The 17,195-nt window shown below is 27.4% G+C and overlaps 3 protein-coding genes and 1 long non-coding RNA gene across 9 annotated transcripts; 2 read left to right on the top strand and 2 right to left on the bottom strand.

The window, feature by feature from the left end:
* The first annotated feature begins 170 nt into the window (after positions 1–170).
* LOC114125225 (heparan-alpha-glucosaminide N-acetyltransferase) lies at positions 171–9,136 on the top strand. 4 transcript variants are annotated; one of them, XM_027988774.2, is made up of 13 exons: positions 171–394; positions 1,045–1,163; positions 2,990–3,105; positions 3,215–3,321; positions 3,382–3,512; positions 3,589–3,648; positions 4,528–4,631; positions 6,236–6,343; positions 6,428–6,686; positions 6,754–7,033; positions 7,090–7,214; positions 8,237–8,420; positions 8,484–9,136. In XM_027988774.2, the coding sequence occupies exons 2-13, from the start codon at positions 1,053–1,055 to the stop codon at positions 8,663–8,665; spliced, it is 1,767 nt and encodes a 588-aa protein (XP_027844575.1). In that variant the 5' UTR covers positions 171–394; positions 1,045–1,052; the 3' UTR covers positions 8,666–9,136. The 4 variants fall into 4 exon arrangements, with proteins under 4 accessions (XP_027844575.1, XP_027844574.1, XP_027844573.1 ...); XM_027988773.2 differs by having other exon boundaries at positions 171–407; XM_027988772.2 differs by lacking the exon at positions 171–394 and adding an exon at positions 414–971.
* On the bottom strand, positions 9,076–16,307 carry LOC114125227 (homeobox protein 5-like). 3 transcript variants are annotated; one of them, XM_050197899.1, is made up of 6 exons: positions 16,169–16,307; positions 15,250–15,316; positions 14,946–15,078; positions 9,580–9,842; positions 9,361–9,513; positions 9,076–9,300 (listed from the first exon to the last, which is right to left on the bottom strand). In XM_050197899.1, the coding sequence occupies exons 3-6, from the start codon at positions 15,073–15,075 to the stop codon at positions 9,130–9,132; spliced, it is 717 nt and encodes a 238-aa protein (XP_050053856.1). In that variant the 5' UTR covers positions 15,076–15,078; positions 15,250–15,316; positions 16,169–16,307; the 3' UTR covers positions 9,076–9,129. The 3 variants fall into 3 exon arrangements, with proteins under 3 accessions (XP_050053856.1, XP_027844582.1, XP_050053857.1); XM_027988781.2 differs by lacking the exon at positions 15,250–15,316 and having other exon boundaries at positions 16,169–16,304; XM_050197900.1 differs by lacking the exon at positions 15,250–15,316 and having other exon boundaries at positions 14,946–15,065; positions 16,169–16,278.
* LOC126549248 (tigger transposable element-derived protein 6-like) lies at positions 12,351–14,290 on the bottom strand. Its single transcript, XM_050197897.1, has one exon. The coding sequence runs from the start codon at positions 14,021–14,023 to the stop codon at positions 12,524–12,526; it is 1,500 nt and encodes a 499-aa protein (XP_050053854.1). The 5' UTR covers positions 14,024–14,290; the 3' UTR covers positions 12,351–12,523.
* Positions 15,334–16,388, top strand: LOC126549252 (uncharacterized). Its single transcript, XR_007603397.1, has 3 exons — positions 15,334–15,914; positions 16,002–16,242; positions 16,307–16,388. It is a non-coding gene; the product is annotated as an uncharacterized LOC126549252 (long non-coding RNA).
* The last annotated feature ends 807 nt before the right edge of the window (positions 16,389–17,195 follow it).

Genomic DNA, 17,195 nt, shown 5'->3' with positions numbered 1-17,195 from the left:
TTATATATATATATTATATATAGTACTGTTGTGCACTTGTGCTATTATTATTTATTATCACCCACTGAACATATAACATATCAGCGAGTTTCACAGTAGCGCCACAGAGAAAATTATATTAGTTATCACAAAATAGTAATTATCACTTTAATTATTTTTATTATCAGCATTTCTTAAATAGTTAAATGTTACAAAGTACAGAATTATTGTTCTGTAGTGCATAATATTATACAATATAATAGTTTATTTTTTATGGAGTAATGAGTATACAGTATACAGCATTTCAGTATACACTATACGATTATAATATAGATCTAATAACTCTACTACTGTAACAGACGTTAACACTTTAACAGTTTTAAATGTTTACCACTCATAAGTGGGGGATTTAGGAGTGAGGACATACAGTAAATAATTTAACTATATTTGTCTCTTGTAATTACTAACTTCATAATTCATGTCATTACTAAACATTACGTATTAGTTATTAGTCCTTTTTAGTATTTAGTTTAACCTATTGTTTAACACAGTTTGTCTCCAACTCCTTGAGTCAATATTAACCGTATGATAGTCGATGTTCGATCATATATTCATTATTCACACGGTATTTTCTATTATGTGATTATTGTACCTATCTCCCCCAATCATTATATGTCCTAAATAATAAATATTCTCACGGAGGTGTTTTTTTTACACAATACTATCGAATGATGTTAACATTTAGCATTAATAATTATCAAATCCGATGACAGGCAATGTCTTTAACGTGTGATAGCAATTATTATTATTTCGTATAATTTATACTTAATAGTTAATACCGTTTTATTCGTGGTGATTAAAACCGTGCTCATACAGTCATACGACGCCTTGACGATCGCTAAAATGGTTCATCATATTTTGTTTGTTTCAATTAATAGTAATAATTATTATTGTTATAATTTCCAAATTCCTGTTACAACCGTTGTACATAAGTAGGTGAAATCGTTTTACTATTTTTCATAATTTTATTTAATTATTTTTTGTTCAATGTATTGTATATATTAGAGATTGAAATGGGGTCTGAAGATTGTAAGAATCTTTTGTACGACCAAGCATGTTTACAAGTATGGGCAGACAATGTGTCGAATATTTCATTGTGGATGCAAACAAAAGAATGTTACAAAGTGAGTAGAAAATTAACTGTAATAGTAGTGATTGTAAAACAGGTAATTTGAATATAACTACCAATCCATGTAAAAAATGTAATTACATTATGTTTAAGTCATATCTTGAATAAGTTTTTATCTTATAGATCTGATCTAATCCATTGTAATTTGTTTATTACAATACCTATCTGCTTATATGTTATGTATTTTTATGAACTAAGAGTTTTTATTAATTGTTCTTAACATACTCTAAAATATTTATTAATATATTATAATATATAATCGGATGAAATATAAACTAAAACATTACCTATATAGTTATAACTTATAAGTAATAGCATTTTAAGTATTTTTTTTTATGATGGATTGCAAAAAATATGATTCATTGACCTAAAAAAAACTATTGACTATAATATCTTCCTTACATGGGTGCCTATTGGGGAGGGCAAGATAGGGCATTTGTTCTCCCCCTGGACAAAAAATATTATAATGCTTCCATACTTTCTCTAACATTGCATTACTTTGATTTATCTATAATTATTTTTATTTTATAATGTATTTGTTATTAGTTACCTAAATAGTTTATTTAGATAATTATTGCTTTTAACAGAAAAGTGCTGTTAGTTTATTTTTATTTGTTTTGAAACAAAAGTTTAAACTAAATTGTACTGATATAAATTCCTAGTTATTTTAAATTTTAATTGTTAGGTAATAGGTATATTTAAAATAAGAATTTAAACTCTATTTTGTTAGAATATTTAAAATAGAATTAGTTGATGACAAAATTATATTACATTTTAAAGCTATTCCATATTGTATTGTTTTAATTATGTATTTTTTTTCACCCATAATTATTTAATATATTCTTATTTTTAATTAGATAATAGCATAGGGGTGTGCAGGGTGTACAGCTGCACACCCTGCAAAAATTTGTGTCTACTTTAAATTTTTGATGAAAGATTGTTAAATTACCTATTTAAAACTGATTATTGAGAGTAGGTTAGTAAGTATATGTAATATAATATATAAATTAATAACTGTTTTTAATTTATACAACAGTCATTAATAATATTAAATTTACCTATTCTTTATTTTCATTATCATTAAAACAGCATCTACAAACTTTAAATTCATTATAAACTAATTATTATAATATAGAGATATTATTTATCTAATTGAATTGTAGTAGGTAAAGTAACCCTTACTAAAACAATTCTATCCCCCCTGTGAAAAATTCCTATGCATGCCTATGGATAATAGTTGAGCACTTGCTATTTTTTACTTAGTAGTTAGTTTTATTTAGGTAACGAATCTTAATCTATATGCAAGTTATATCTGTAGTCTATTGACTTTCTGAAAGTTGAAATTATATTGTATACTTTGAATATAGTTGAATAATTATTAACTAGTAATGCATTTGGGGAATTCAAGTCAATTTAATGAATTTTTAAATTGAACGTTCTTTTAAAATTCATATACTTAAATATTATTTTTAAAGTACTATTACTACTTATTTCAATTTTCCTACCTTACAAATAATTAATTATCAAACTTAGTAAGAAGAGTAGTAAAGTAAGAATAAAGAATTCTTATTACAAATTATAAAATATTGATTGACTGTTCTTAATATCTTTATTTTATGATAGGCTATTTTGATGGTTATAATAATTCATTGTTCTATCAATATTTTATATATTATTAACTATATGTATACAAAGTTAACCTAACACGAATGGGTCATAATTCATGACTCATTTTAAACCCATTGATCATTTGTTTATGTATAAATTTATTATTTGTGTACTATTTAATAATTTTACATTTACTTTTTTTTTTTTTTGTAGTGTGATTTATTGAAAAAAGAAAACATATCCAATAACAGAGTTACTAATATCAGATTAAATACAATTTATAGTCTTTGGCTTGATTTAACCAACGATAGCAGCCATAATAATTGCAGGTCGTTCATTACTTTTCATTTTATTATAATAATTATTATTCAATACTATTACTTTAAAAGTATGTCAGTAAATAATTAACTATATATTCTATATTCTATTTAATAACAGAACACTTCAAACTTTTGAGGAACATGGAGTTTATCAATGGAATATTTCAAACAATTTCCATTGTTCCCAAATCAAACAAATATCAGCTTCTCAAGACTTATTTATGCGTAAGTTATTAATTTTAGTTTTATAAATACATTTTTATTTATTATAATTTTTTTTTTTAGCGTTTGTCTATGCATTGTTGCTCATAATACCGTCTTTAGCTGCTTGGTTTTTCATCAGTTACCTACAAAGGACTTATGTGGTGCCATCTGTGTTTCGATTTGCATCAAAGACAGATTTGGATATTGAAAATGTAACTAATACTTGTTTTTTAAACTTCTTAGGGCCATGTATCTTGAATCTTTTGTATGAACTATTAATTGTTTCAGACGGCCTCTAGCCGTGATGTACCAATAATTGATGGTTCTGATGTCGAATTAAAAAATGCGGTTTGATTTCATTTCATAACTTAATTACTAATTTAATATTTGATAAAAATGCCTTACTAATCGGTATTTGCGGTAATTAATAAATAATAAATAAAATAATAATAATAATAATGATAAAACATTTCCCAAAAAGGTAACTCTGCATTTTTTTTAGGGCTTAAAATTATTTGTAAGCTGTCATACTAATGAAGCTCAACCTTAAGTTACTTAATTATAACCACAAGTTATAAAAATATTAATTATGTAAATAATATTCTAATTAAATCATATTGTATAAAATAGTGAAATAGATGTATCAATTATTTGTAGGTAATCAAATTGTGTTTTTTTCCATGAATTATATTTTTATCATTAAGTTTATTGTGTTAAAATGTAAAAAAAATAATTTGAAAGTTATTGAATTATTCACATTTGAATTAATGCATACATCTTCACATTAACTAACTTCTTTATTTAATTTAAATGATCATACTAAATAATATACTTATTTAATTTTGAAATTAAATTCAGATTAAAGTACTTAATAAATATTGTGCTTTTACACAGTTATCAATTTAAATTAACTCAATGTGTATTAAATTTTTGATTTGTACTTCGGTACTTAAGTTAGATATGAAACCCGAAATCACATTATCTACTGATAATCTGAGTGTTTTCTTTTTTCAAATCAAATAGTTATTCCATGATAATGATCGGTATATTTGGTAATGAATTTAAAATTTAGACAGAATAACAATGTGTGTAATGTGCTCTTAATTTATTAGTCTGCTATTATAAATGTCTTTTAAAGTTAATCTGAATTTAATTTCTAAAATTTCTGTAAAAAAAAATTATAAAATAGCAGTGTTTAGTTATCTGTATTTTTTTTTATAATTCCAGGATTTTGGAACTGGTTCTAATGAACCAGTTATTATTCATCCTCAAATTCCAACACCAGTCAAAAATAATAGTTATCGTATCACATCATTAGACACATTTCGAGGGTAATAACTTAAATTTAACATTAAAATATTTATGTTTTTTATAATTGACAATTTTATTTTACATTTAAACTAATAAACAACCATATAATAATAGTGGTTATTGGTCAAAAAGTGTTTTTTAACACGTTGACTGCATACTGACGCCAATCGGCGTCATAAGGATCATTCAGCAACGCGTTTGACACCATTTGGCGTCCAATATATATTGAAAGTAAATGGTTTATTATTTTCTACGCGTTGCTGAATGTTGTTTTATTATTATTTAGCGTTTTTAAACGCGTGTTTTAAAAAATGTATTTATCCGCGGTTTGAACGTTTGACCAAAAAGGATAAAATTCTTATGTTATTTTTAGAAAAGTGGTATACGCACTGTATGAAAACTGCTAAAAGACATAGGCAGTTAACGTGTTAAAAAATGTTGGTCAAAAATTCTGAAAGTACAAAATATTCTATTAAATTGTTATTTATAATTATATGTATTATACTATATAATTTATTATTAATTTTAATTAATTTTAGTAGATACCTAGATATGTGTATTTAAAAATAATTTAGTTTCTTTACAGGTATAAAGTAAATAGTCTATATAATAAAAATTAAAAAAGTTGAAAAATATTAACATAAATTATGTTTTCTTAGACAATGACCTATGCAATTTAAGAATTCTTCAATTGTCAACTCTTTGTTAGACATTTTAATGCATAAATTTTATTTTATTTTTAGTACCTAACTAAAGTGAATTTCCATAATTTTTTTATTAGTTATACAAAATAATAGCAATAAGAAAATAGAAAAAATATATATAATAGTATAATATATTTATATTGTATATATTATATTATTATAAACAAAATTTTTTTAAATTTAAAAATTTAATATTAATAATATAGAATATTTTGTATTTTTTTACTTGTTGTCCGACTAAAAACTGAATTTGGACTTTTTGTTCAATTTCTTTTAAAACAAATTTTTTGTCCACGATTCAATAAAAGTTAATAATCAAAATGCTTAAAACCAAAATATTTGAAAAAATATGAAATTGCCGTTTTTGATTTTTAATTAACTTTAGAGAAGAAATTATGTACCATATTATTATATTATATGAAATATACATTTTATATATAAGGTATTTTGTATACATAAAAAACATAAATGGTTAAATAAAGTTTCATTAATTTCTTAAAAATATGTCATATTAATTAAAATTAAGTTTTCATTTTTTTTTTTATTTCAATTGGATATATTTTGTATCTTTTTAATTAGTAATTCTGAGCAGTAGCATATTTTTGAGAAGCAACATCATATATATAATATATTTGCCACCTTTTGGTTAATTAAGTATTTTCAAGTGACCTTCCATCTCTCACAATATTTAAACAACAATTACACAATTGGTATGTTTTTTTAGTGTATAAAATATTTAAATTTCATTACTGATTATATGTCTAGTCAATTATTTACAAATATTTAGAATTATATATTTATTTATACATAAATATAAAAATTAATAATTATATTTTAAATCTTTTGTTTGGTTATAATTGTGTAATAGTATGAAACTAGTGTATTAATATTTTTAACTTAATAGGATATTTTTGTTTTAGGATATCTATCATATTAATGGTATTTGTCAATCTAGGAGGTGGACATTATTGGTTCTTTGATCATGCTCCATGGAATGGTGTCACATTAGCAGACTTCATATTGCCTTGGTAAAATAAGAATAACATTTTTTTTTTCTCAGTTCACAGTATTTGGTTTATAGTACATTTCTGATTACAGTGTTTTTTTTTTAGGTTTTGCTGGGTCATGGGAGTAAGCATAGCCATATCATTGAGATCTCAACTTCGTTCAAGTACTAAAAGAAAATATGTCTTTGGTCGTATAGTTCGAAGATCAATTGCCCTTTTGATTATGGGCTTAGTGTTAAATTCTGTCAACCACAATAATTTAAGCACTTTTAGACCATTTGGTGTATTACAGAGACTAGCATTTGTATATTTCATAGCAGCAACATTGGAAACAATTTTTATGAAACCTCAGCCATATTTTACGGTAATTAGCCTAAAAAAATCTATTCACAAGAAAATTAAAAAATATTTACTTTAATATTTTTTCTAAGAATACAAGACTAGACGTAATCAGAGACATTATTGAAAGTGCCCGACAATGGATTATAGTAATTATATTAGTAGCTATTCATACTAGTATTACTTTCTTTTTACCTATACCTGGTTGCCCTAAAGGATATTTGGGACCAGGGGGGCTCTACAATAGTTCTTCAAACTTTAATTGTACCGGTGGTGCTGCTGGATATATTGATAGGTTAATATTAGGTGAAAATCATTTGTACCCTGGTACATCTAAACATATTTACCAGTCATTACCATTTGACCCTGAAGGTAAGATATTGTAATAACTATTAAATTAAAAATATATTCTTAATTTTTAATTTTAGGTGTTTTGGGTATTTTGACAAATGCTTTACTTGTATATATGGGTGTACACGCTGGTCGCATTATCTTATGTTATCAGTATACAAATGAACGAATTAAACGTTGGATTGCTTGGACAATAGTACTTGTAAGAATATTATTATATTATTCACATAATCAGAAAAATGTTGAATAAAAAAAAATTTTAATTTGCATTAATAATTGTTGATACTAGTGATATACACTAATCAATAATTTAAATACTCAAGCTATCAATTATCTTAAAATAATTTAAATTTTAAGTGTATTATAGTTATTTTATTGACTTTTCAGACTTTTCAGAGTTTTAACACGTTGACTGTCACTTGGCCGCTGGTGGTCATCTGCAATTCTCAAGTTTTGTGCATTTGTGATCGCCGGCGCCCCATAGTTCAACATTACTACCACACCATATGACTGCCGGCGACCACAAATGAATTTGGTTTTATATTATTAACTTTTCTATGACACTACATAAATGCACTAAAATAAGGACCATGGCGTAGCGGGAATCATTACAATTTTTTTGATATAATACGTTTTTTTAATTTTTTTTTATTTGTCTATTTTTTCAATTATTTGAGGTATACAAATTTGGAATACATTGAAAAATATGCTTGGCGTATAAAAAATACCAATTGAATGATTGCCGGCAGTCATGTGGCAGTCAACGTGCTAAAAAACTTATTTGGTCACTCATGAAAATATTCAATTTAAGTATTGGATAATTTGTTTTAATCATTGAATAATAGTTATCTATTATTTGAGTTAATATTACTATGTACCACTGGGCTTGATTATTTATTTGAATAACAATTATTATTTTTAATGCTCATCTTTAATGCTTATCAATGATTATATGTCAACTTCTATCAATTACTATTTCTATAAATATAAGATCTTATTTTTTTAAATGCATCAATAAGTTCAATTTCAACCAATTTATGTCATAGACTTTTTAATTGAATTAAATTATCTGAACAAAAGACTTAATCCTGAATGTAGATGTTAACCTTAAAGTTAACTTAATAATAGCTATAACATTCTTTAATTTTTAATTTATAATTCAGTTATTGTTACCAATACATTGATAAAAATAATTAATAAATAATAAAAGTTTTTACTTTTTAGGGTCTAATTGGAGGTTGTTTATGTAACTTTTCCAAAGAAGAAGGCTTAATACCAATAAATAAAAATTTGTTCTCTTTGTCTTATGCATTTATTACTGGAAGTTCAGCATTCTTAATATTTATTATTCTATTCCTAATTATTGAACATTGGAGACTTTGGAGTGGATCACCATTTGCTGAGATTGGTTAGTGATGAGAATAATATTGTAGTAACATTATATATCTATTAAAATTTTTGTACTAATTAGGCCAAAATTCAATTATGTTATACCTTGGACACAATATATTTTACAATACACTTCCATGGAGATGGCAACCAGTGAATGAGACTTCTCACACAGAATATTTAATTATGGATTGTTGGGCAACAATATTTTGGTGTGCAATAGCATTAGTGATGCACAAGAAAAATATATTTATTGTAGTATAATTAATTATTGATAATTGAATTTTAAATGTATGTCAATAACTAAATTATTACTTATAATGACTTAGAATATAGCATTTTTATTATTCTCAAACCAATGCACTACAAACTGTTACATTATGAAATTATTTTCCAACTACAATATTAATGGATCTAAATAAAATTAAAAGCCATCTTTTGAAACAAAAATCGTTTTTAATTTTTCTTATTGATCTTAAACTTTGGAAAGATACATCGAATTGTTGATTAAGTTTGAAGAGTTATAAAAATAGCTGTATATCTACACAAAACAAATCGGAGTTCCTGTGTAACTTCTATATTTTAATTATTGTCATTAATTAAATTTAAATACATAATGTTGTACTTAACTATTTTATTTTTGTACCACTAATTTTCTAATGTTTATTGTTAAAATAATAATATTTTATACTTATTGTAATAATTTTTCAATAAAATTTTAACATGTTTTATGTATTTTTTGTATGGTTTTTTTTAGAATTTTTTTCTTTGTGATATTTAGACTTGTGATTATAGTGAGTGTCACTATGTTTTTCCTCATTATGTCCAATTTCTCCTTTTTTTCCAGACTTATGTTTTGTTTCACCTTTATTATGGTTTTGTTTGTTTGATTGACCTCCCTAAATATGTAAAAAAATATTAATTAAAATCATTAAATACTTCCTAAACACATCACAAACTTTTTTGGTTTTATTTTTCTTGATTTTCTTATTGCCTAATAACTTTTTGTCTCCCTTTTTTCCAAACTTTTTAAACGTTCCATACGTTTCATAATTGTCCCAGTATTCATTAACTTTGTGTTTTTCATTTTTGTGATACTTATCTCGAAAACCCTGAAATCAAGTAAAAGTTTCTGTTAATTACTTGCATTTATAATCATGTATTATGCATCTACGTACTTTTTTAGTTTTAAATTTCTTTTCTTTGTCGCCCTTTTTGTATGATATTTTTTTCTTTTTACCTCCATGTGTATGTATCTCTCCAGCATTGCCTCCTTTGTCATTATATTTTTCATCGTCTCCCTTTTCTTCATTGTATTTTGTTGATTTTTTTTCATTAAAGAGTTTACCCTTGTTGTGTTTTTCTGCATCAACTTCTTTTATACCTCCAATTGATTTTTCTGATTTATCATTATTTTTCTTGTAAACAGCTAAATTTGTATCTAAATTCATGAACATATTTTTTTTTAGATGAAATTTTGAATATATTTATTTATACCTAAAAATCTCTACTAAAATTATGGTGGATGAATAATTAAAACATCACTGTACCAATCAAATACTTACCAACTACTTACAATTATAAATAGAAAAATTATATTTGCTCAATTGGATCTTAAGCATCTTAAAAGTATAAAATTAATAAAAAAAATTTTTTATTCTTAATCATTTATAATACTTTTGATTTTGATGTATAGACGTTATGAATATCATTTACGAGATACATTTAATAATTCTTAATATGTAGGTACCTATCTAATAAGTTTTCAAATTTAAGATATAATAAAAGAAATACCTATATTAATGTTTTAGTGACAATTTAAAAAAATTGATATTTCACCTGTAATTGAGTTTTAAAATTATTATTTATGATTATGATTTAAGTGAACGACCATATTTTTTCCAACAATGAGTACTTATTGAATAGGTAGGTAATAATTAGGTAACTAATTAACAAGTATAATAACTTTTTTCATTTTTACTTTTCCATACAAACATGCATAGATGAAGCAACTAGGTGAAGCAAGCCAAATATTTTTGTATCTACCTAATACTCAAGAGTCAAAAGTATAGATATTTTGGAATTTGGATAATAAGTAACATAAAATGTTTCCTTCAGTGAAATAATAATTTTCGTATGAAGTTACGAACAGAATAAATTGGTATGCAGTATGACAGTTTCCCAAATTCGGGTTATTTTTATAATATATAAAGGTACTTATGTCGATTTATTTAAGTATGATTATGCATTATAAGTAGATTTTAGATATACCTATAGGCTATAGCAGGAACGGTCAAACAGTTTATCGCAGATAAAAGTCGATCATGTTAGAATTTATACTAAGGGACCCGCGTGGCCGCGTCCTACATGTTTCTTAAGAGGACGTCGTACCCGTATGTGTTGTCTCCGTCTTACACACGTATAACAGCAAATTTTCGTTCACCAGATTCAAAAGTATGCTGTTAGTTTTGATATTAAATTGAATTGACCTATTATATAATTTAAAGGTAAGATTATTATCTAGGGCCCCACGTAGCCTTTTATTGATATTATTATTTTTAAGTAAGTTATGATCATTTTAAAATATAGAGTTTTAAAAAGACGGAGACAACACAGCGGTTACGACGTCATCTTAATAATTATAGTTATTCAATGATAAAAAATATTTTCTATGGAAGTTGATCCATAAAGGTGAAGTATTTTTTTAGAAAATCGTGACCAAAAAAAGTTTGGCCACCCCTGGGCTATATAGGTACCAATATGGGCTATGGCTATATAATTCAAGGCAGAAACTTGTGTACCTACCTATCTAACAACTAACTATAAAAAAAAAACAATTTCAATTTGTTGATTAAAGTATAAATTACTGGTACCTGGTTATATCTAATACATAATTAAATAAGTTTATAAATATAATAATAATAGTAGGTATTATTTTATTTCAGAAATCAATTCTAATTTGAAAAAGATGTAGTTGGTAGATGGACGTAACTACGTAAGGGATATTTATACGTAAATGGTAAATAAAAATCAGTGGCGGATTTGGGAGTGAGATGAGTGAGGTGTCGCCTCGTCTAAAATTTAGTAGGTACCTAGATAGTAAGTAGGTAATACTAAAACCGGACCTATACTTCTTGGTTTATCGCCATTATCCCATAGAGCCGGAGGCGGCAACCCGTGGCACACGTGAAGCGATTTTATGCGGCCCGCGATTACAAATTATAATTAGTATAAAAATATGGAATTCCACATTATGTATTTATGTTAGTTGATAAACTGTAAATAAAATAAAGTGTATGGCCCGTGATGAAAATTTATTTTTTATTTTTTGGCCCCTGACACCAAAAAGGTTGCCGACCCCTGTCATAGAATAATACTATTCTATGTGCTACCTTACCTACTAATTCGGTATAGTATCTACATAATATTATTTCGTATAATATTTATAATACCTAATAAATTATTTAAGTATTTACGATTTTATTAAAAAAAAACAAAATTACGAAGTAATCGAATCGAAGTATAATAATCAATAATAATATAAATTATTATTTATTTTATTGTACATCATTCCGTGTTTATTACCACCATTAGCAATAAGCCGATTGCCGATATGAAATACAAAAAATAATAATTATTACATAAATAAACGCAGGCATTTCAGCCCATTGAGTAGGTATTATAGCATTACTCATGGCTAAAAAATATATATATATATTCAGCCAAGGCATTACTCAATTTTTCAGCCGGCGCTCGGTGGCAATGTTGTGATGAGATCAGAGAAATTTCTAGCACTGTTAGAGCGTTAAACGTCGGCGCAGTGGCAGTAGTGGTACGTCCGACGTCGCCTCTGAATTATAGTACCTACCTACCTATCTGTATTTTGTCGTTTTATGTAAAACAATTACACATACCTTAGTAGAATGACGTACGCAGAATGATTATACAGTAGATTCTCGTTATGTCGAATCTCAAGGGGAACAGAAAAAAGTTCGAGATATCGAAAACTTCGAGATATCGAGTTTTATTAAAAAATAAAAAATAATAGAAATGTATGTTGTATAATGTATATGAATAATAAATAATACGAATGCCTAAAATAAATAAAAATGACTGAATAAATTATTTTTTTTTAAAAAAATCTGTCATTAAAGTTTGCTTAATATTACTTTTTTCTGCCACGACGTCTTCCAAATTATTTAATGCAGAAAAAGCTGTATCATCCATACCTGTAGTAGTCTCAACAAAATGTCTTAGTGTTTTTAAAGCATCTTTAGCTTGTTGAATTGTTACTTGGGTAAAAATGACTTCCTCCTCCTTTTGTGGTTCGTCTTCACTCTCGCTGGTATTTTCGATGGTTTCTGATAAAATTTCGTTATCTGTCCATGTTCCACATACGTGAATATTATTGTCTATTTCCACATAATGTGAAAAATTTTTGTCTTCTAAATTAAGATGATCAGCAACAAAATTCCATTTATCATCAGAAATAGTAGTTGAGTTATCTAATGCAATTATATCACCGTCTTTAAAACCGGCTTTTATGAAGCAATTCAATATAGTCTGTGGTGTTACACTTCTCCAAGCCTTATCAGACATTCTTATAGCTTCAAGTATATTTATAGAAAATGATTCGTTGTTATCGATATTATCGACTAACCGTCTGATTATTTCTTTTCTATAAAACATTTTGAAATTCTGTATAACGCCTTGGTCCATAGGCTGAAGTATAGATGTTGTATTAGGTGGTAAAAAATGTACTTTAATGGAACTTAATTCAACATCGTGATTATGAGCTGTACAATTATCTATGAATAGTAGAACTTTTCGATTTTCTATTTTCATTTTTTTATCAAAATTTAAAAGCCATTCACTAAATAATGACGAAGTCATCCAAGCCTTTTTATTTGACCTATAGTCAACTGGTAAAGATTTAATTCCTTTAAAACACCTAGGCTTCTTTGCTTTACCAATGACAAATAATTTTAGTTTTTCAGTTCCAGACATATTTGATCCTATCATAATTGTAATGCGCTCTTTACCGTATTTTCCACCCGAACATTCTTTACCTTTTAACATTAATGTTTTATCTGGTAAGCATTTGAAAAATAAGCCCGTTTCATCGACATTAAAAATATCATTAGAAGAATAACCTGCTAAGACATCAGGAAGATTTTTAATCCAATTTGAACAACAATGTGTGTCTACTGAAGCTTTTTCTCCACAAACAGTTCGAAAAACTACATCGTGTCTTTTTTTCCAATTTGTAAGCCATCCACTACTAGCTTTAAAATTAGTGTGTCCTAGTTGTTGTGCATATTCGTTTGCTTTTTCAAGTAAAATTGTTCCACTTAATGGTATGTTTTTATCTCGACACTGAGTAAACCATTTTAGCAAACATTTATCAATGTCCAAATAAGGGGTCATCCTCATTTTTTTCATATTTCCACAATTGAACTTCATTATTTTCTCTTTCTGTTTAATAATTGACGACAATGTATTTGGTGGAATATTGAATTCATTGGCGATTTCACATTTTTTACGGTCACCCTTTTCAACTAACTGTATTAAACGAACTTTATCCGAAATTGAAAGAACATTTAATTTACGCTTCTTTTCCATTTCACTACAAACGAATAAACGAACTACGAAAGACTACAAACGTAACTACCAACACGCTAAATCACAATCGCTATACTGCACAATTCCTGTTTTAACCGTAATAAAAGTATTATTTGTGAACTCGAGATATCGAAAAACGATTAATTTTATATCGAGTTATCGAGAGCAAAACATTATTAAGTGTAATAGTAGTTTCAAGGGGAATTCAAAGTAGTTCGAGATAACGAAAAATTCGAGATAGCGACGTTCGACATATTAAGAATCTACTGTATAACTTTGTAAGGCCTTTTTTTCATCACCTCTGAGCATTTGAAATAATAAAATATGTTAATGGTACTGTGGTCAGCCCACAGCCACAGTATCCACGTTCCATAATACTATATTATTAATTACTTTAAGAATCGATTATAATATTATTAATTGTTATTATAATATAAATAGAATAATAATTATTTTAATGTTTTTAAATTTCATAATTGAGAAGCTTAATTTTTGTTATGAAGAAGAGGGAATGATAGTCACATTAGTCGCACTACTAAAAAAATTAAAACCAAAACAACTACTGTAAAGTGTAAATAATGAAAATAATATGAGAGATACTCCATTAAGAATTCTCAAATTAATTATAGTTATAGCTAGGTACTTATGTGTTACAAGCTATGTCTACGATCTATACGTCATAATTCATTATTATTATTATGTATCATGATTTGTAATATTTGTGGTAAACGTCGCATGCACACGTCCACAAGGTACCTACCATGTTTACTTATGTAATAAATGTAATGTTTTAAGAGTAAACCAAAGTTACGCTTGGTAAAAACATTAGTAGGTACATTATGCAAGGAAATTGCGTTTTATTTGTACAATTTAGATAATATTCTACATTTATAATTGTATCAATATGTGTGGGTACACCTACTTTTCAACGACGGCGACACCCAAGGGTCGATGAGAACGAAATGTTGCGGGTAATATCCACTAGAATAATTGGATAGTTGCAGTACAGTGCGTTCCGAGCCGGTACACTCCGCGACCACCGCTATTAACATTAGCTAAACATGTATGTTTATAAAAAACAAAACAAAAAAACATAAAATAATTGACAGGATTATCGATTTATTGACGCGTATAATAGTTAGGTATAGTCTTATTATATTTTCTAAATAATTATTAGGAGGTATATATTATTATTCAGTTTACTAGGTAGGTAGATAGGTACCAACCTATATTAATCACCTATGTAGGTATACAATACACATACAAATTCTTAGAAAAATCATCAGCTGCTTTCTACAAAAAAAAAAAAAACAAAAAAAAGTATTATTTTGACTATTATTATTGTACTAATTAGTACCTGAATACATCCCTTATTCAAATCAGAATTCAAAAGTCTAAATTTGAATCTGGATAATATCTGGCCTGATCTCGGAAATAAGAATATTTTATCATAAAATAGGTACCTAGGTACCCAAAGAGATCAATAAAAATGGTATCAATAAAATTAAAAATGTTAACACATTTTTGATTTTCTGCTGTTATAGAAATAAAATATGTTTAAGATCGATAACACCTAATATGTATAAATATATATTGAAAGAAACTCGATAATTGAAAAACAATTTCTATTCTCAGGAGCTGGACTAGTCGTCATTGCAGATAATATTATGATGTAAAAGTTAAACACGCTGTGAGATTTCCTTAATATGAAGTACCTATGTGCCATTCTATTGATTTCAGATTGCAGCCACAATTAATGTTCTAGTTTTCGGGGAGTCGATGATCTATGCCTGTTGATAGGTAAACAAGCTACCTACTACCAGTGTCCAGTGGCACCGAACTTATAAGGGTTTTGTCTTTTGTGAAGTATATAAATAAGATGACTATATAGGTATATTAGTTGACTCAGAACGGGATTAATAATATAATATAAATAAATAATAAAGCTATATATTACATACTATTATTGTGATAATAGATCTATTGCTCTATACGCTCGCTGTTTCGGCGACATTGGATTATAATAAAGGTACGAATATACCTACGGCATACGGACATACGGTAAAGGGTAGGTAGGTAACTTTATTTATGTATAATATAATATTTGGAATATTGTCGGTATAACATACACGTCGATGGACTTACCCATGCGAAACGAGCGTCACACACGCGCGCGGCGGCGGAGTTTCGGTTCGGTGTTTCGAAGTTCATATATGAGCGTAGGTTGGCATGTAGTTTTAGGTGTTACCTATATATATATAGTATAAATATTGTATATTATAGTCCTGCTGCTACACAGAAGTTTTCTGTGTAAGATCCAAGTCGTCCGAAAAGTGGGCCGCCGCTACCACCGCCGTTGATTGGTAAGGTTTCGATTTTTCTTACTGTTTTCGACTTCGCCAAAAACGTCACGCACTTTTTTGCCGTCGTGGTCGTCGTATCGGCAACCGCTGTGGAGACACGAACGCGCGGTCCGGTCATTTAAACGGTTTGGTTAACACTGGCATACCGGCAACGGCGGCAGAACTCGACGACAAAAAACGAAAAGTAACAGAAAATAACAGTGCTAATAATAGTAGAAAAAAAATAGTATTCGCGCGGTGGGTAGGTATATAGGTATCGCAAAGCCAGGAAGAGAGGTTATAATATCGGTCGGCGGTTATGTAACAACGGTGTCGCCGTCCGTTGAATTAGCCTAGTTTGCAGTGTTTTTGTTTCACGTCATAGATATAGGCAGGTAATTATAATATAATATTCTTATTACTCGCGTATAGGAGGTGTAGGTATAGGTGTTACGATCGGAAAAAAAACGAGGTACATTCTTGTGGTTAACGTGTAAAAAAATAATATCGTCTCGAGTGGCTCGCTTATTGTTATAGGCATTTACCCGTGTAACCGTTGGTTATCTACATATAATAGTTATATAGATATCTGTGTTATACGCGTCGCGGTTCAGTCACAGGTTTTTAACTCGGAAAAACGACGCTTTGTCAGACGCACTCCTATTTTTTGTCTTTAGGTACATTATATCATATAATAATATATTGTACATAATAATATTATACGCTGTAATCGTGACCTTGCGGTAACGAGCATGTATAAAATATAAAATACCGACATTTACCCATATACATGTGTAGTAGCGGATTTTATACATATTTAGCGACAGTTT

The sequence above is a fragment of the Aphis gossypii genome, chromosome 1 (assembly GCF_020184175.1).
Source record: "Aphis gossypii isolate Hap1 chromosome 1, ASM2018417v2, whole genome shotgun sequence".
NCBI classification, from domain to species: Eukaryota; Metazoa; Arthropoda; class Insecta; order Hemiptera; family Aphididae; genus Aphis; species Aphis gossypii.
This window is presented reverse-complemented; position numbering and strand designations above follow the sequence as displayed.